This window comes from Triticum urartu, chromosome 6 (assembly GCF_003073215.2).
Source record: "Triticum urartu cultivar G1812 chromosome 6, Tu2.1, whole genome shotgun sequence".
Lineage (NCBI taxonomy): Eukaryota > Viridiplantae > Streptophyta > Magnoliopsida > Poales > Poaceae > Triticum > Triticum urartu.
Window position 1 is genome coordinate 562864986 of NC_053027.1, and position 21184 is coordinate 562886169.

Here is a 21184-nt window from a genome sequence, read left to right on the forward strand (position 1 = left end):
AGCTATACACTGTGTGTGGTGTATTCTGAACACCAGATTCACCCCTGTAAATATCTAAACATGACCATAATATTATAATCTTCCGTTTCACCAATATCGCTTCGGTAGAGGTTGGTACTTGGTTCTTTGAGGCTTACAAGGAAAAAGCTTCCTAGCACTTGCATCACCTTAAGTTGTATTTCACAAATTGGCCATCGGTAGCACTAATAACTAGGATGGGTGTGGAAGCTGTTTTGTTATGTTGACCCCCTACTTCTTGTTGTAATATGTTTGATACTTTTCTGCTTGTCAAACATTTACTCTATTACTAATATCCTTATTTTAACAAGGGGCACCAATAGTCAGTACATGTTTCATTTAGTAGGCAGTATGATCTAATTAATTCACTGTCAGCTTCTCAGGTGGAAATCTTGCAGATCCTGCAAACCCTGACCAAGCTGTAGAGAAGCAAGAACCAGGTGCAGAAACAGGTAATGAGAACCAACCAACAAGTGCCAGAAAGGAGAAGGAAACCGACACAGCTTGCTCGACGACATCTTGAGAGAGGTGTAACTGGTTGTTGTAGGGTTTGTCGCATTACGACGTCCTAAATGTATCTTTTCAAGGTGTCCCTCAACTTTATTTTTGGATAATGCTCCTATATGTTAGTTTTCTGGCGCAACAGATAAATGAATTACGTGCCACCTTTTACAGTATTTTCATCTAAATATGGTTGTTCTATCTGTAGCAAGTCCAGTTTAGAAATTTTTAAACACATCTCTGTGATCCTTTATGACATGAAACTTTGAAGCATTTGTATTTTCACTTATGCTCGTATAGAAAAGGCTGTCATGGGAAAGGATATAATATGATTCTTTTATTTTGCTAATTGTTTTTTGACTTTGTGTATAGCCGCTAATAAGAAGTCCTTTGATCTCAGATGCGAGTTTTTGGACGAACCCAAATATCTTGCGTCACTGATATACATGCTGACTAGAATGCTCCTTTATTTTGTAAATAGTGCGTGACAAACTTTTTGTTAGAAACATAGATGGAGCATTAAAAGGAGAGAGAGGGGGGGGGGGGGGGGGGGGGGGGGGGGGGGGGGGGGGTGTGCGGAAGGGAGGGAGGAAGAGAGAGAGATAGAGGGAAGGAGGATTGTGAGCTGGATTAAGGGCATCTCCAAGGCCAACCCGTAAACCGCCTACATTCGTCCGGATCACTTTGTCCGAACCGCGGAAGCCATCCAACTCGGTCCTATATTGGTCCGCAGGGTGGTCCAGACGCGTTTTCTTTCGCAAACTGAAGACAAAAATGGGGGGCATTTGCGGAAGTCCGGACACCAGACATGTATGACTCTGATAACCCCGGCCCACCCAAAACCCTTTCCGGGCCACGCGCCACCATCCTCCCCATTTTCTCTTCTTCTTTCTCTCCCTCTTGCCTTCGCTGCCGCTCCACCACCCTGGCCGCAACGCCACACCCTTGTTGGAACTCTACGTCTGTGTCGCGTCTAGCACTGTAGCAAGGCTCCACCTCGCTTTTCCTCGGTCGCCGTTAAAGGTGAAAACAATGTTGGGACGTAATATTTGAACTACTGCTGCGGCTATTTGAATGTCCGTACCCATTGTATGCGGCTATTTGAACGTCTGTACCCATTGACTGCGGCTATTTGATCGTGTAGACTTAAAAAAATTGAGGAATGCCGGATGTATGCGGCTACGGTTGGATGTCGTCATCCCGCATCCGTGTCCGCAGACTGGTCCCCCTGTCTATGCACAGATGCGGGAGGAAATTTGTGGGCTACCGTTGGAGATGCCCTAACGGAGATGGTGAGCGAGCTTGTATTTTTATGGCGAAGAAAGTAGGTGGTGAAAGAAGAAGAAAAAAAGTGATTTGGTGATAAAAGTATATGATAGGCATAATTAGTATTGAGCAAATCGAATATGTATGGCCCGTTACAACACACGGGCAATTAACTATGTAAAAATCATAGAGCCTAGATCTAGCTCTAGCAGAATGTAGCCTGCACACCGAGTTTGGTCATGTGAAGCAAAATAGGTGAGCTGGTGACATGGCACATACGCCGCCTCTTCTCTTCGTCTCCAGAGACGCATGCGCCAAAGAACAAATCCAAGACATGCTACCTGCTTCTACTGGTTTCTACATAGAGGGACTCGCTTAGATCATAGGCCAGTCGATTGCTGTCGAGCGTGCCGAGGTGATTCTACCATACTACCAGGGATTGCTCGTAATTTCAATTATCTTTTGTTTGTTAATGACTATCTTTTCTTTACATGTAAAATTTGACATGCATTATATTTATATATATGCAACTGGTACAAACATTCAAAAGCCCGTGGCAACGCACGGGCATTCTACTAGTGTTAATAGTTTCCGACCTTGTTGGCGATGAACGATGGATGTTTAGCTTATTCGGCGAGGACACATTAATAACTTCTAGCCTCATTGAACATTTTAATCATGGAAACACGTTTCTTCTCTGTTAGTTGAACACATATAGATCCTCTAGCATGTTCCTCCATTTGTTTCTTTTAAGAAAAAAGCTTGGTGGTGGAAAAGGTGAAGAATGAGTCAAAAGTCATACTGTCATGTTCGCTTCCATGCTCTAATATAAATTGTGAAGGTGACATACTGAAATTTGTTTGTAGTTGACCATACATTTCAGTTTTTCTTTGATGCTATCATTCAGATGGTCACAAACAATGTTACCATGCATGATGGGAAGAATGTTATTCATCAACCTTCGCCTCTTTTATTACATGATGCCTCTAAGCCTATTCGATGCTCGTTACAATGCTAGAAATGTCATTGATGTTTTGAGTCCTCATACCACTACATGCTAGATAAAAATATCCACTTGGTCTTTCTTGTATGAAGTAAAATTAACACAATGTGGCAAGGGATAATTCAAAACATGTTGCGTTTTGATTGATTTATTTACACTAGCCAGGTAGTCAAAAGTTCGCCAAATATTAGTTCATGCAAGAGGTTTCCTTCATTGCATTTCTAGTTTATAAATTTTCCAAAGAACGGTTTATAATGCGTCTACTCTATTTTTGTTTGTTCATAATATATTATTAAACAATAAAGTTGTACTAATTCACTTGAAAGGACATTATCACAAATAGATATTTTAATTTGTACATCATTGCTATATGTATATACAACCCAGTTTTTTTAGTCAGATATTTTTTGTTGTAGAGGTTAACTTGTTTTGCAAATTTGTAAGGATATTTGACATTGTAGTATTGTCATTGATAAAAATACAACTATTTATTTATAAAATTCTATGTTACTATTTTCAATGCACAAGTTTTGACTTCGATACATGCATTCCATATTAGGTGAATATAAATAAAAAAATATATTCCTGTATGAGTTATTTTAGCTAAACTGTCTAGAAAATAGTTCGCATGAAACATGAAACATGGTATTTCAGTTACATATAAAAGAATCATGCTTCATGATGTTGCCTGCCCATTGGTTAAGCCATATGTGTTTAGTCACCAAGGAGGGAGGAGTTTATCATACTAATCATCATCGAACACATTATTCTTTGCTGTCTTGAGTAATTGGGCTTCTAACATCCCATGTTGCTTCCAACTCATCCCACGTTAGCCAAGAATAACTTAAGTACCTAGAACTAACAGTGGTTAGTAAAGCAAAGACTAAGCCGATGTCAGGAAAGGGGAAGGAACGACAAACCCGAAGTCAACTGAAAAAGAGACTAGATGCATTGCCTCGCTGCGCCTCGAGTTCACACTATGCAATCTGAACACAAAACAAAAAAAATTATACGCAGTGCAATTGAAATGGAAGGAATACATCACAAGCTACACATGAAGAATTAATACGAGAACCACATGTGTACACACTATTTCAATTTAAGCGACATGTGCACACACTATTATATCAACGCTAGAAAGCAAATTAAACGACCCCAGTCCCGCTGCGTCTTGCACCGTGTCTCTTTATATACACAACGGCCGAGGGACCACACTATCGTTCAAGACAAGCTAGTAGCAATCTAGCAAGTATCTAAGCTGTGTAAGGAACAGAGGGCGAGAGAGAGAGAAGGGTGCAAAAGAGGATGAAGCCGCAGGCAGCCGGTTTCTGTGCACGTAACGGACGCAAGTTATTGTGCTTGACACATACAGCCATGGCTTTGGTGCTCGTCGTACTAGCACAAGCTGCCTCCCTGGCAGGGCACCGCCGCCGGTCCCAGAGAAATCATCGTCGGTGCTGGCATGTCCGGTAAGATCCTATATATAGCTATGCACTACTACACACATACATTGGACACGGGATAGTTGCAACACGTCACTACACGCAGGCATCATGCTCGGACATTCTATTTGGCCATTAATTATTATTTTGCACTCTCTCTCTCTCTCTCTCTCTCTCTCTCAAACAACACATGATGCACGTTTGTACTACAATGTATATAATTCTTTTCAGATTTTTGGCTTCACTTTTAGTATCTAAAATGAGAATTTTTTAAATAAACTCTGTCATTTAGAGTATTTTTTATTTTGCAAAAAATGAAGTATTAATTATCATGTACAAAAAACCCCGAAAATTATACACACTGTGGTACTAAAATGTTGTTGACCTGCAAAAGGTCTATAATATATGTTATCTGAATGGGTTTGGACCACCGTAATACGGTAAAAAATGTTATCGGAGAGAAAGAAAAAAGTGAAATCATAGTGAGTGGGCTGTTTTGAGGCCACGTAAGTAATGCACAGATGCAAGTTATTTTTTTTGCGAAGAGCACAGATGCAAGTTATTGTGCATACAACATATATATACATTACTAACCGTCATATGTATATGCTTTAGGGATCTCGGCTGGGAAGAGGCGCCGGGATAACCGACCTGGTGATCCTGGAGGCGACGGACCGCATGGGCGGGCGCATCCACAAGACCAAGTTCGCTGGGGTGAACGTGGAGATGGGGGCCAACTGGGTTGAAGGGGTGAACGGGGACGAGATGAACCCCATCTGGACCATGGCAAATGACACCGGAGGCCTCAACCTCAGGACCTTCCGCTCTGACTTCAGTCACCTCGCCGGCAACACCTATAAGCAAGAGTATATGCTTGCGCCCGAATGTGTTCCAATACGTACGATATATTCCATAACTGATTGATTAATTCTTGATGAATGCAGCGGTGGTCTCTACGATGAGAAACTCGTCGAGAAGATAATCGAGAGGGTGGATGAAGTGGCGGATAGAGGCAGCAAGCTCTCCGGTGCTTTGCACCGCAGTGGCCAGCCGGACATGTCTGTCATGGCCATGCAACGCCTCAACTACCAGTACGTATACAGTTCATCTTCTTTTAACCAGTCTGAACTTGCACCGTTGACATTTTGAAAATTTGGAGAAGGGAGCGTGGGATTGAAATTCTCACTTATACACCTAAAAGTCAGCTGATGTCTCAAGCTCACCCTTTCCACTTGCCCTCCCTGTATGTACATGTTTCCACCAAGGTCTGAAAAAAAAAACTTATCATATACCTTTCCCTTCCATTATATTTTAGTCCAGAAAGTGCATTCCATCAAATGACCACAATTATGTGACTTGAAGTAGTAAATAATGAAATCCATATGTTTTAGCAAATGGTAACCACCGCAGCCTCCAAGAGCCAAATTACATATACGAAAGAGTTATGAAAGCACCACTAGTTTTTTTAAAGAATATTCTTTTCACACATGTGAATCAATCCGGTTTGTCCCCGCAACGTAATATTAACAAATATACTGTTGTTCGACGACCACTTATGTACGGAATTATTGGTTTTATTTCATCGACGAAGAAGGAATTATTAATTTATCGTTGTCCAACTATATATCTCCTTTTATTTTCCGGTGAATTTAATTTGTGCAACCTGCGTCTCTGGTATGCATTGCAGTACGCCTTCAGGTCCTGTGTCGCCGGTGGACATGGTGATCGATTAGGGCATCTCCAGCCGCGTCCCTAGAAAGGTCTCCTCAAACGATTTTTTCGCGCCGGCGTTAAAAAAACTGTCCAGTCGTGTTTCTAGGAACTCGATTTTTGTCGGCCTGGGCCGAAAACAGCTCCGGCGGACCCAGGTCAAACCCGGCGCCTGGGGGACGCCCGAGGGCGCCGGGGCGAACTGTTTTGGCACGAAACAGCCGCGGGCCCGCCGCGTTAGCGACACGGCACCTCGTCTTTCCCCAACGGCCTCGGTTCCCGCGGGGAATCAATGCCAAGGCTGCCGCCGGTCAGCCTTGTCATTGATTCCTCACGGGCGGCGCGTCACGGGGCGGCGCGCCGACGCCTCCCCTCCCTCGCACGCGTACACACGGGTGCGGCGCGGCTATATAGCCGGTGGCCTGCACTCGCCTGTGCCCACACCAGCCCCGCCCCTCGCTGCCGCCCAGCTCCTCCCTCTCCCTACCTCTCCCGAGCGCCGCCGCCCAGCCCCTCCCTCTATCTCTCTACCTCTCCCGAGCCCGTCGCCATGGCGGAACGCTACCCTGGAGACGAGGCGGCGGCCAACGGCTTCGGCCGCCGTCTGCTCCGCGAACAGGAGTCCTGGCTCCTGTTCCAGGCGAACATCCCGGCGCCGCCGGACATGCGCGCCGGGCCGATGGGGTGGAGGCTCAGCGCCGGGGAGTGCCCATTCCCCCGTTGCCCGACGTCGTGGCGAAGCCGAAGTACTTCGCCGAGGAAGTCGAGGTCGTGTGCGCCTCCCTCACCGACGCCCTACTCTCCCTCCCCCCCGCCGACAACCACGCGGCTTGGGCGGCGTATTTCGAGCGCCGCCAGCAGCAGCGCTTGGCGTCCATCAACGGCACGCCGGTGGTTGGCGGCCGGCAGAACAGCGAGGGGCGCCACCTGTGGTGGGGCGTCCCCGGCCGCACACTCGAGGGTGTGCTGACGTACCTTGAGGGCGGCAACGACCCGCCATTGGCGTACCCGGCGAGGGCGGCCGCCCCGGCGCAGCACCGATGCGCCGGGTCATGGGCGCCAAGGAGGTTCGGGTCCTCCTCCTCTTCTTCCTCCTCCCGATCTTCATCGCACTCCTCCGGCACTCCGGCCCTGCTCGGCGTCAAGGCCGAGCCCGCGGCGGAGACGCCGCTCGGCCGGCGCACTCGCAGCGCCAGCATCGTCATCAACGAGGGCGGCCGGCGCGCCTACTCGTCGGCTCCTCCTCCGCGCTTCGTCAAGCCAAAGACGGAGCCGGGGCTCGCGCCGGTGAAGAAGGAGCCGGCCGCGCCGGTGAAGACGGAGCTCGACGATGACGCGGTCCTGGAATGGGCGCGCAGGGACTCCATAGCGATGGAGAAGGAGCGCCTGGACAAGGCGAAGGAGCGCCAGCGCGCCGCCCTGCTTCGCTTCGCGGAGCGTCGACGCGGCCGCGATGAAGGCGGAGTCGTCGTCATCTGCGACAGCGACGACGACGACGATGATGCGCCGCCACCAGTCCGCCATGGCGACGCCGGGCAAGGGTCCAGCAGGGGCGCCCGCGTCAAGGAGGAGAAGGCCGACGACGACGATGGCGGCGACGGCGGCGACTTCAGCCCGTTTTTCCTTTAGATTAGTTTATGTATATGTGCTATGCAATGAAAATCCACGAACTTCGCCGAAATGTGCCAAAATTTATCGTGTTTGACCGAATTTTATCGTGTTTAAGCCAAATTTCGCCGAACTTCTTTTATTTTAAAACGTGCCTGGGGTGGTCCTGGAGCCGGCGGCTGGGGACCAACTCGCCCCCAGGCCCAATTTTTGCGCCAGCTCACCTCCAGGCGGTGATTTTAGACGCCCCCTGGGGAGCCAACGGCTGGAGACAGCCATTGGCGACGTTCAAAAACTTCGGCAACGACGTCTACTTTGTGGCCGACCATCGTGGAGTCCGTTGTGTACCACACTGCTGAACAGTACCTCAAGACAGATCGCAAATCCGGCGCCATCGTCGACCCGCGGCTCAAACTAAACACGGTGGTGCGGGAGATCACCTACTTACCAAACAGCGTCATGGTGAAGACTGAGGACAACAAGGAGGTGTACTAGGCTGACTATGTCATAGTTTCGGCTAGCCTCGGTGTTCTGCAGACTGACCTCGTACGGTTCAACCCGGTTACCCGGAGCTGCCTTGGTGGAAGATAATGTCCATCTATCAGTTCAACATGGCCGTGTACACCAAGATCTTCCTCAAGTTCCCTAGGAGGTTCTGGCCAGAGGCGCCTGGCAAGGAATTCTTCCTCTACGCTAGTGATAGGCGAGGGTATTATCCGGTATGGCAACAGTTCAAGAAGGAGTACCCAGGGTCAGACGTGTTGCTCGTGACAGTTAGCGACGACGAGTCGAGGAGGATCGAGCAACAATCAGACAACCAGACCATGGCGGAGGCGATGGAGGTGCTGAGGAAGATGTTCCCTGGGAAAGATGTGCGGGACGCCACCGAGATCCTCGTGCCGAGGTGGTGGTCCAACAGGTTCTTCAAAGGCACCTTCTCCAACTGGCCTAGCGTTAACCGTTACGAATACGACCTCATTCGGGTACAACTATGTATACATCTTCCCTGCATTTCACTCGCCCTACACTTGTATTAACATGATTATTTGTATTTTCCTTTTTCCCAGGCTCCCGTTGGGAGGGTTTACTTCACTGGTGAGCACACGAGCGAAAAGTACAATGGCTATGTCCATGGAGCGTATCTTGCAGGTAAATTCAGAAGTTCTTCTCATGCTCTGCATTGTTAAGTGTGTTTTGTTTTTCCTTTTCAGTTTCTATGAACTCCTAAGATATTCACATGTGATGGGTTTTACCTAGGTATTGACTCTGCTGACATTTTGATCAACTGTGTCAAGAAAAATATGTGCACTTACAATGTCAAGGGAAAGCATGACTAATCCAAAGGTAACTATTCTAGCTAAACGGTTCTTTCCTACTACTGTTTCGAACCCCAAAAAATAAGCTCAAGTGTTGCCTGTCCTACATTTTTTTCCATCTTATTTTTCGTTTCCATTCCCTGATAATGGTATGACATTTTCTTTCATGTTGCAGGTTAACTACAAGGGATGAAGTACTAGAAGTTGCATGTTAACAAGTTGCTTTCCTCGTAGGCACACTTCATGTTAGGCAAGTCTGTTCAAGTTAGGTCGGTGTTTGTTACAGCTACACCTTAGGCAATATTCTCTATATGAAAACCAAGCCATGTAAGTCATCCACACAAAAAGTGTGGTGATAGATCTCTTTGGTAGGCCAAAGCGTGACTAATAATTGTGCATTTAAGGTTAGGAAAACTTGGCAAATATTGTGTGGTAAACTATGGCAAAGTTAGCTTAAAACCAAACGGGCCCAAACCGAGTCAAAGCGCTGCATTAATCTGGTTTCCATCACTATTGGTTACTTCTTGCATCCTAAAATGTAACTCATATTTGGATTGTCTTCAAGTCTAACTTTTTAAAGTTTGGCAGATTTGTAGAAAAAATATAACCTCTAAAATAGGACCTATATACACTTGTCAATATATTTTATTACATATCTATTGGTACGTACTGGTTTGGTGTTATAGATGCTGATATTTTTTTCCTGTAAGCTTGGCCAAAATATCACTTAACATTTTGAGATGGACAGAGTATTTTTTTTTTCATCTTGGGCAACTCATATTTTGTTCTCTTAGTGAGATGATATCTTTTTGGCTCAGTTTTTAGTTGTTCTGATTTACTAATTTATAAAAGTTGTATCAGAAAGCATATTGCCCAATTTTAAAAATTGATTTAGTTCAGATAAGTAAGATAGGAAGGGAATTAAATTGGTAACACTGCAAGTATATGAAAAGGCGATGTGATGAACTATTTCATCATTATCCATATGAAGCCTGTGAAATACTCTTTATCGATGTGGATCAACTATAAAATTAGCCTATGGTATTACAGGCGTGGCAAGGCGTTCATACGCGTCTAAAGAGACCTACTAGTAGTCATCCAAATTTCAATGCTCGCAATTCAAACATTAACTTATATTGTTCATATAATAACAAAATATTCTAATATCTTTATTATTAAAGGAGAAATTGGTGACGATGATACTTCGTCCTCCTTCCCTTGTCAACGTTAGGACAAACCAAATAGCAGGTTGGAAGAAAATCCCGCGTGACCCTTGTTAGAATTGTGTCGAATATTATTGTACAAGTTAGGTTACAGTTGGATTTGGTTTTGGACTGTGTGTAGATAGGGTAGGAGTTGTGTCTTAATAAGAAACTTGTATCTTAGGCCTTTCATATATAGTGGGGGTAGACACACGATGTAACCTATGCCAACATAGTAGCACAGGCACGCAGGGGGGGCGGCGCGTGTGCCAGCGCCCGGGCGGCCGGGGTGCGGTATTGTAACAGTGTCATGGGGAGGAGCGCCCTTCGTCAGGCCCCAGAGATGTAGCCATGATGATGAACCTCGTTAACAAATCTCGATGTCGTGCTTGTGTGATTGCTTGGTCCTCGGTAGATTAATGATGGCCTCGGATTTATTCTAACAAGTGGTATCATGAGTAAGGTTTCGAAGAGGCCGCGGAAGTTGATTTAGAGGAGAACAATGAAGACCGGTGGCTGTGGGGCACGACGTACGTGCGGCAGCGATCGGAAATCGTCGTGTATAAAGCATTCTAGAGATGAAGCGGATTCACGGATCGATTACAAATAAGTCGCAGTTGTCGTCAAGTTCGAAGCTCGGTTCGATGGCCAGCAGCTGGAGCGACTTGGAGTTGGATTATCGATCGTGAGGCAGCTGATACATGTGACGTGTTTTTTGGCAAACCTCTTCGAGGCCGAATCGATGGACGTGCAGGAGTCAGATCTGATCTGTGTGGCGGCGTGTTCAGCGTGTAGCACTAGGACTCCTCCGCAGCGGCGCGTACAAGGCGGCTTCCCAGGCGCTGGGGTCGTACCAGTCGAGAGGGCGTGAGGCGGTGTGCACCTGCTAGCGGCCCAAGAGCTGGGCGGCCCACATGCGGCAGGCTTTTCGAAGCGGAGGCCTAGCTCGGGACAGCTCGTGGTCCAGCTGGGATTTACGAAGGCCCGCTGGTGGTGCGCGCAGGCGTAGGGAGAGGATGGAGCAGCGATATGCATGCATACGGAGGCTCAGCCAAGAGCTGCAAAAGCAAGTAGACACGTGATTTGTTGGAAAAAAAGGGTCGGTTTCGAGGATTTGCACAGCGTATTGGACATGAAAGTTGCTGGCTATGCATTGGTCGGACTGGGTACCAGTGGTCGGATGGAGACGTGATACTCGGCATTGGTCGGTGATGATCGGTGGTTCTCTGCAGTGGTGGTTGAGGCAGTGTGGCTAGCTAGCCGGGAGACTCGACCAAGACAACAGAGGCTCGGCGCGGTGATAGTGGCGAGGCGTGCGGTAAGCACGGGACACAGCAACAGGCCAAGGCACTGGTGCTCAGACATATGGTCAGACAAATTATGTAGGGGGTGCTGAAGCAGTGTTGACGAGTACCAGATTCAAGTTGGTGACTGGGTCTATCGATGCCGGAAGATGGACAGGAGTTGACCATGGAGAATCTGAGAAAGTGGCGGAGAGTCTGAAATTATCAAAAGCTAAGATAGTACATCGCCGTATATTCTATGGTGTTCGGTGCACATGGCAAAGTGCAGATGACAAATATAGAACGAGGCAGAGTGATGTAGCTGTGGGACATGTCAAAGACTAACCGGGAAAAAAAAGATGAAACAACTGCGAATTTGACTCAGGATGACACAGGGCGACCGTGAAATTCTTTCAAGTTTCAGACAAGTAGTCAAGAAAGAGCGATAATGTTGAGTTTAGGTAACTCTTAGATATGGCGTCTAATATGTGAGTTGTTCACTTTCACGCAGACAGCGGTAGGTGTGTGATGTCATTGAACGGATTCTCCAGAGGTTGGAAGCACAAAATAGAGTAATGAGGAAGCACAAAGTTGCAGGTGGAGTCACATGGAGTCTGGGAATAGTAGCGGTGCTCATGGCATATCTCAAGTCCATTGTACATGGAGATTCAACGCATGGATGAATCCAAGATGGTGGAGAATATTCGGCAAGGTGTAGTTTGTTAAAGTTGTGTCGAATATTATTGTAAAAGTTAGGTTACAGTTGGATTTGGTTTTGAACTGTGTATAGACAGGGTAGGAGTTGTGTCCTAATAGGACACTTGTATCCTAGGCCTCTCATATATAGTGTGGCTAGACACATGATGTAACCTATGCGAACATAGTAGCACAGGCACGCAGGGGGAGCCGGCGCGTGTGCCGGTGCCCGGGCGGCCGGGGTGCGGTATTGTAATGGTGTCATGAGGAGGAGCGCCCGTAGTCAGGCCCCGGGAATGTAGCCATGATGGTGAACCGTTAACAAATCTTGATATTGTGCTTGTGTGATTGCTTGGTTCTCGGTAGATCAATGATGGCATCCGATTTGATTTATTCTAACAACCCCAACAGGCTAGTCCACTACGGCAACATATAGAACCCAACAGATTTAGTGAACTACCTCGATCGGTTCAAACAGCGCAACAAGTTTTTTTCCAAGAAATCTCGAAAAACTGGCATAGACCATTGTGTGTCGCTTACCAGAAAGAAAATTCTCTGACTGTCATATGGACGAAGACACTATTTCTAATTTCATAACTTTTATAAGAAGTGCAGACATGGAACTGCTCGAGTAGTATCAACAAATATTACTGAAAAATTTATTGTGTAAACAGTCTGCTAATACAACGCAAGGCATTATTCGATAACAGGAACACTACATACCATACATGCTGCTTATTTCTATCAGGGTGTGCGGGCATTCAAGGGTACACTTCAATGATGGATCGAAATCCTAGCATTGGAGTGATCTTGTAATCACTGAATCCGGCTTCAAGGAAAATCTCCCTCCACTGCTTCTCGTCTCGCTCGCCCCCATCAACACGCATCATCTGGACATCAAATAGAACTTGTGTCTCCCTAAGAAGAACACCATCCCGTGACATGCTGGAGTCTATCACGACTTCGACGATTATCACCTTCCCTTTGGCACCTCTACTGATTATTGCTTCTTTGCACCGTCGTAGTACCTTGACAGCATCTTCATCTTGCCACAAGCACAAAACCCACTGGAAAATGGAAGAACACATCTCGTTCAACGTAGATGTAATAACTGAAGGAAAGAACTAGATGTTGTGTCCTATGTGTACCTTGAGTAGAACAACGTCTGCTGGTGGCACGTACTCAAACAAATCGCCAACAACAAACTAAACATTACTGATGGCAGGTGCCCCCGCAATCGCGTGTGGGAGGTCCAAGACGGTGCAGTTGATGTGGGGGAACGCCTTAGCGATGGCTTCCGCCGTGGCACCATGGGCACCGCTGGCGTCAACGAGAGAGGTCACGCCCTCAAAGATGTTGCAGTGATCCCTGATGATGGTCTCCATAAGGAGGCGGTTATCGGAGACCATGCCAGCATTGAACATGCCACGTGTGCCCTTCTTCGCCGTCATCTCCTCCCGTGTGCACCCATGTGCCACCTCGAAGAGTGTCAGGGCTGACGCTCTCTCGTCGGTGAACCACTCCCCTATACTGCAAAGGGCGGTCAAGGACAGCGGGTCCACGAGCACACGCACGATGGGAGACTGGGTGCACGAGCTGTCCCCGACGAGGAGGCGCGAGGGCGGAGTGAACTTGTAGTGCATGTTGGTGGCATCATCGTGGGGGCCCTGGTCTACGGAGAAGATGCCGAGGATGGTGAGGGCGCGCATGAGCCGATGGAGGTGGGAAACCTTTGCCGGCTGGATCCCGACCTCGGCGGCGATGTCGGACAAGGTGGCGGCACCTCCACGATGGTGGATGGCGTCGGGGACGCGTAGGTCCACGGCGGCCCTCAGCATGGCAGACTTGACGTACGCCATGGCCAGGGGCGGAGCCAGGATTTAGGTATAGGGGGGGCCAAGCCAAGTTGGCAAAAACAAATCGTGCAACGCAAAAAAAAGGTTCCCCTATACTATAGTACTGTTTTGTGTCAACACTACTAAAACATAGCTAAATTGATATTAATTCAAATTTGCCTTTACAATTGCCAATAAGATCGAAATATAAATAATTTCATCAGAAGATAACCTAGTTTTACTCTTCATTACCACATCGTAGATCAGACAATCAAAGGAAATTACAAATGAATTAGCATTGTAAATCACACCATCAAAATAATTAAAATTGAATGTGCAATTTCAACTCATATTAAACGAGAATTCAGAGGGCTTTGATAGTGCTAACCTTGGAGCTGAACCACTAGAGAATTGACAGGCTGTATCTGTAGGACGATTTGCCTGTCGCGCAGCTGGTGCCCCCTGATTTAATCTTCTTCTTTTGTTGAGGATCTCCACTGATTTAATCGACCTCGTGAGTTAGAAGTGCAAGAGGCGGCGGCCGCCGGCAGCGCTAATAGCCTCAGGTCACACGTTAATCATGTCGAGGCCTTTTTTAAGCAACGACAGAGGAGCTATCGGGTTGGAGAGCGGAAGGAGGCAGGCCGTGACCATGTGTGGGCTCTCTGATGGGCCTTTTTCTTTTCAGATTTTATTATACTCTCCGTTGGAGTTAAGGGGGGCCAAGTACGTGTATATTCACCAAATCCGGTCGCTGATTACTCGTGCTTCTGAGTATTTGTCAATCGTTAGGGGGGGCCAGGCCCCTGCTCGCCCCCCCCCCCCCCCTCTCCCCCCCTTGGCTCCGCCACTGGCCATGGCGTGGTGGTAGAGCTCAAGCTGAGCTTGGAGCAACCCCTCCGTGCTGGTCATCACATTGTTTTCAGTTTCATTTTGGACATGCACCGCGATACGTTTTCTTTTCAGTTGGTCACTAGGGAGAAGAGATGGTAGGCCACCTGAATTTTCCATCAAGGAAAAAGAGGGCAAAACTCAGAACTATTATAGTGCATGAGAAGACTTGAGGGAAATGGCAGAAAAAGTAAGAAACTAAAACAAGTTTAAGGCCGATCATCAGCATGCCTAGCATCTGCGAGCACCCCATGCTCGGAATTCTCAGGTAGCCTCACCGCGTCGTCGTCGTCTTTGCCGTGGAGAAGTTTGTGCAGACGGGGGATGCAACAAGGGGCGAGAGCGTTGAAGACCACGCGGGCGCCATGATATGTTGTGTGTGGTAGCAACGCTGCTATGGCCATGGGGTTTTTATACTTACAATTATGTGTTCGATTTTCCATGGTACTGCAGTTAGCCTTGCGCGTACAGGAATGCCTAGCTAGGGAAATGATTGCGCAACCACCATGCATGATCTATCTACCTGATCAATGTCTATCTTTTCGGACTCTGGACGGACGTGGATATATCAAGCGACAAAAGCAATCACGTCGGAGACGAAAGCATGCACACCGCCGATGGACATGCGACAAGCTGGCTAAAGTCATGCTTTATCCATCCGTTTCTCTAAGCGGTTGGAGCTGGTGTTTCCATCCATGCACGGCGACGTATCTTTTGCTGGAGTCTACGTGCCCCTCCATTGATCGATGACGTTCCATGCGCCACTAAAACAGTGCACTCATACACCCTGCCCTAGGGGTGGAGCGTGGCAAGAGAAGGTAGACACACGAAAGAAAAGAAGTGGTACACAGCCGACAATTTTGCGGCCGATGCATGTACGGCACTAGCTAATCACAGTTAGATTAAATCCCTCCATAAATAATGAACATGAGATCCTACCATCATCCACATGCCGTACATACACAACGTGTGCGAAGCTATATATTCCGATCGACAAAACACACTGTATTGAGAAAAAGAAGGGGCATGCTATCTCCCTATTACATTTTGCCCTTAGGTCCATGCACGAAATCCAAAAACAAGCGTGGTCTCAACAATGCAAGAGTTTGTTAAAGCGTGGACAGGAGAGAATCTACTTTGTCTGTAGGCCTGGACGACTAGTTCTCCGACGAGTCACACGAGGGCGGGTCGGCATGCACATGTGTAGCTACGTCGCCCGATTTGTCTCAAGGATGCTGCACGAGCCTATATAATAAACTCTGAGAGAGACCACACTGGGAAAGGAGAGTGCAAACGACTAGCTTATATAAACACAAGCAGGAACTCTCATATTTACCATGGCGAGCTCTACCAAGGTAGTGGTGATCTTTGGCATTCTTGTTTTACTGCAGGTGTCATGCACCGCCAGTGAGGTCCGCGACCTCCCGGCGGTGATGTCGGTAAACGGCTTCGAGAACGGAGAGGAGGGCGGGCCAGCGAGCTGCGACGGCCAGTACCACAACGACGACCTCTTCCTCGTGTCGATGGCTTCAAAGTGGTACGGGACTGGCCTCCGGTGCGGAAAGATGATCAGCATCAAGAGATTGATCGGGACCTCCGTGCAGGCCATGGTCGTGGACGATTGCGGGGACGGCTGCGGAGATAACGAGATCAGTACATCGGCCGCTGTGTGGAAGGCCTTGGGGATCGACACCAGTGCCGGCGAGGTTCCCGTCCTCTGGTCGGACGTCTAACTGCAACATGGTGCTCGGCTTAAAGATGAAAATTTTCACCGTAAATCAAGTAATCCGCTTTCGACTTCTCAGCAGTGTTAGTGTGTCAGCATAGTCGTTACTACTTGCTCGCCTTCACGGCAGAGTATAGTTGATAAAATAAAAGACTACATGTGCACATGCATATGCATGACGGGAGCGGATAATATGCTTATATGTACGGACGAGGATTTGGAGCACTCGGGTGCTCCGCACCCCTATACGAACAATTCATTCAAAAAAATACCGGGAAATTTGAAAAAAAACATGGGATTTTGGGATATCAAACGTGGGTTCCCGATCTACTCCCGTGTGAAATTTCGTGAAAAAATACCAGGAAACGTATTCAGGGCAAAAAAGACAAAAAGTTCCTATATATAGAAAAAAACTGTTTGGGTAGATTTTTGTTCGGACAGTATTTCCTTCCCCATGAATAAGTTTTTTGGAATTTTTTCACAAAATTTCACACGGGGGTAGATTGGGAAACCAGGTTTGATATTCCCAAATTTCAGTTTTTTTTTTATTTTTTGGTATTTTTTATGATTATTTTTCGTATAGGGATGTGGAGCATCCAGGAGCTCCTGTGTATTTTCCTATATCTACTCCCTTTGCTACTAAATATATGTCTTTTGATAGATTTCAGTTTTTTTTGAGGGAAATGCCATCATGGTGGTTTATATTTCATGTGAGAATAAAGATACATCGTTTGTTAAAACATCCACTAAGAAACCCGGGGGCTCCGATTTCCAAACAATTGTTCGAGACACCTCCGAGTTCTTAGCTAGCAGATCCGCCGCCATATTGGCTTCCCGAGGGCAATGGCTAAAAACTATAGAGATAAAATTGCTAGATAAGAAAGTGCATTCTTCATGTATTGCCGCTGCTGGTCCTAATGAATTCCCGCCACTCATCATGATCTCGATTACCTCCAGACAGTCCGCTTCGACATAGATTTTGTTGCAACCAACTTCATTCGCTAGTAGGAGGCCATCTCGTAGTCCTCCAGCCTCTGCCGTCGCTGCGTCTTCTACAAAGGGTATATCACTGCAGGAAGCAGCGACAAAGAAACCGGCCTCATCACGCAACACTGCTCCCGTACCCCCTGTACCAGTGTCCTGATCAAAAGCTGCATCGACATTAGGTTTGATGACGCCCTCAGGCGGCTTGGACCAGCCATGTCTTTTAATTTTAGTTTGCTTCAATCTTGCTCGTGAAAAGTTCTGCCCTAAAGTTGATATAGCTTGGGCCGACCTTGCTGACTCATAGATGTTTTCATCGTGTGTGTATTTGCGTCGTTCCCACCAAGCAAAATGAGTAAATATGGACTCTAAAATATGTCTATATACATCACTACTACCAAGTAATTCCGGGGGGCCGACCACGTATACCTCCGTAGGCAACGTCATTAGGAAATCCCCGTCGCTGTGGTATACGCCGTCGCAGGCCGCCGGCCGGCCGCCCTCATCTCCTTCTTCGTACCCGTTCACCGTCATCGTTCCTGCCTGGAAGCCGGCGAGGGACGTCCCTGGATCAGCGTGGTGCCGGGCCACAACGCACGATTCGCCCTGCAGGAACACAAGAACGCCAAAGGCGATCTTGGTGCTGCCCCCCATGGTAATTATCGAGCGAGTTCCTGCTTGCGTTTCTATGCTAGCTTAGCTTGCTGCCCTCTGTGCTCTCTCAAGGGTGTTGGTTCATTCGGGGAGTTCATAGGCAGCAGGTCACTCGTGGCATAGGGAACTGGGTACTGATTTTCACTCCATGCGAGGAGGACAGGTTCAAATTCATTGTTTCACTCTCCAACGTGGGACCTGCCCACAGACAAGATGGAAGAGATGCTTCTAATGATGTCCTTCACTCCATGCGAGGAGGACAAGTTCAAATTCATTGTTTTACCCTCCAAGGTGGGACCTGCCCACAGACAAGATAGAAGACATGCTTCTAATGATGTCCGCTCTCTCAATGACCATCAGGTTCAACACTTAAAAAAGGACATGGTTGTAAGTTGCGTTTAAAAAACATCCCGACAAGGAGTGTTTTTATTGTCTCACAACATCGTATCAAGACGGTACAAGGATAACGAGTTTACATCCGGTCTTAACACATCTAAGTAGCAACATAGTCAAGAAAAGAAGGTGGAATACATAGCAACAAAGGGTAAAAAAAAGGCCGATGGAGGAGGGCTGATCTCCTGAACATCGATCATCATCCGTGTTGAATAAAAACTTCCTTGACTGTATCCTTAGCTAATTCACATGTTCATGTATGTTGTTTTTCAATCAATTTGTTGTTTTTTCTAGGAGAAAACGGGGCCAGGGAGAAAGGAAATCAACGTTGTTTTGATGTTGCAAGGCCTTATAGTTATTTGTTTGTCTTGGTCGCAGCCATGCATGTGGGAGTCTATGAAAACAAGTTCATTTATTCTAACTTCTCTAACAATAGATATAGTTGTACAACACAGTGTAACCAGATTTTTTTGCGATATGAGTTCAATCCCTATACGGGTCACTCATTTTACTAAGGATGCTATATTTAGTGCTTAAGAAGCTGAGTTAGTCCTTATGTAATCATTGTTGTACTAGGTTTAGAAACTCGCTCTAAGTGGTACTATTCTGTATCTCGAGGGCTAGATTGCTTGCTTGTCTCACACATCCTTTCCAATTGTCTTTTCATAGAACTTCTTTCACTTAATTTACTGAACTGTAACCTGCTCTTTTCTATCCGGTAGTGTTCTTGCTCTGTTGATGCAGGGGTATAGGAGGGCATCACGAATATTTTGGAGTTGCATCCATTCTCTGCAATACAAATACGATACTGTATTGCGATATATTCGCTATTGTATGGCTGATTTTGAAAAATCTTTGATTTTCAGTATTTTTTATTCTACTCACACGATATGATTTTTCCATGGATGTATATCTGTAAATTTTTTGTTGAAATAGATCAAAAATACACTTCAATTTTTTGTGTGAAACATTCATTGTTGCCAGGAAAAAAAACCCATTTCAATTGTCCATACAAAATTGAGCCACACAGCACGTTTATAGTTAGTTATTTGTCTCGCTCGCAGCCATGCATGCGGGCATCTATCAGAATAAGTTCATCTATATTATTGTAACTTCACTTTCATTAAATGCATTTCTACGACACAGTGGGCGGTATTCTATCTTTTCGATTTTGGTCTATTTTTTGACAAGTGATTACAATCCCTATATGAGGGACTCATTTTATTATGATTGCTATATTAAGTGAATAAGAAGCTAATGTTAGCCTTTATGGAATCGTTGATGTACCATATTTAGGAACTAGCACTATGTTGTATCGTTCTATATCCTGAGGGGTAGACTACTTGCCTACTTCACTCATTTCTCCGGTTGTAGGAACTTTTTATTTCACTAATTTTATTCTACTGTATGCTTTTAGTGGGTGGTATAGCAGGGCACAATGAATACTTTGGGGTTGCATGCTTTCTTTGCAATAGATATATACAAATGTATTCTGATTTATTTGCTTTTGTATGACTGAATTTTGTCATGAGTGTTTGATTTTGTATCTTTTCATTTTCATTTTCTGTGCTTGGATTATTAGATCAATAATTCGCATTCACCTTTTAGCGAGAGATTAAATATTCATTTGATTAACGTTATTATCATACTTCACATGGTTTTACACCTTTATACATTTATGCCATGATTGGAAAATCATGTGTACATAGAAAAATCGATCCTGAAATTCAACAATGGACATATTTTCCATTGACATTATGAGCATTTAAGAGAGTCCTAATGTTTTCAGTCTCTATTTCTAATGAAGCAGTTGGTAGCCTCTTATGGGTTTTTTCGTCCTCCTCCCACCTCCTCTGTTTTTTTTCGTCCTCCCTCCCACCTCCCAATTTCGTTAGGTTTTTTTTGTTGGTTTTTATTCGCCCCCCTCCCACCTTTCAATTTCGTCCGGTTTTTATTCATCCCACCTCCCACCACCCCCTCATACCGGTTCTTTTTCTCTCCACTCTTTCCTTGCAAACCAATAATTTCCTAACATACAAAAGATCACGAATCTATCTTTCCTTACCCGAATCAATCGCTCCCTACATCAGTGCATTTCTTTATTAAGAAAACTAACACGTAAATCTTAACGCATTGTAAACAAATCCCGTTATGGACCTAATTAATTTATTATGAAATCTATACGTGGTCGCATTGGTTTTTTTTCTCTCCACTCTTTCCTTGCAAACCACTAATTTCCTAACATACAAAAGATCACGAATCTATCTTTCCTTACCCAAATCAATCGATCCCTATGTCAGTGCATTTCTTTATTAAGAAAACTAACACGTAAATCTTAATGCATTGTAAACAAATCCCGTTATGGGCCTAATTAATTTATTATGGAATCTGTACGTGGTTGCATCTCTCCCCTCGTGAAAAAATCGCATCCATCTCCCGTTAAAAAGGAAAAGAGAACATGAACGATCAATCCCACACCCTGCATCTCAGTAGCAAAAAATCACCCCCGCTCTGCTACTGCGCCTCGCCGTGTGCCTGTCTCGACCCATGCCTCGCCTGCATGGCTGGACGCCGCCGTCTCCACCGCCACGTACAAGAAAACAGTGGGCAAAACCATCCATTCAAATCGCACACCCCCACCCTCCTCCCAAAGGAA

General features: G+C 46.2%; 1 protein-coding gene and 2 pseudogenes across 1 annotated transcript; 2 read left to right on the forward strand and 1 right to left on the reverse strand.

Annotated features, from left to right (window-relative positions):
• The first annotated feature begins 4071 nt into the window (after positions 1–4071).
• On the forward strand, positions 4072–8885 carry LOC125515449 (annotated as a pseudogene).
• Positions 8886–12713: 3828 nt separating this feature from the next.
• Positions 12714–14690, reverse strand: LOC125515450 (annotated as a pseudogene).
• Positions 14691–16108: 1418 nt separating this feature from the next.
• Positions 16109–16504, forward strand: LOC125517038 (putative ripening-related protein 6). The gene has a single exon (XM_048682260.1). The coding sequence runs from the start codon at positions 16109–16111 to the stop codon at positions 16502–16504; it is 396 nt and encodes a 131-aa protein (XP_048538217.1).
• The last annotated feature ends 4680 nt before the right edge of the window (positions 16505–21184 follow it).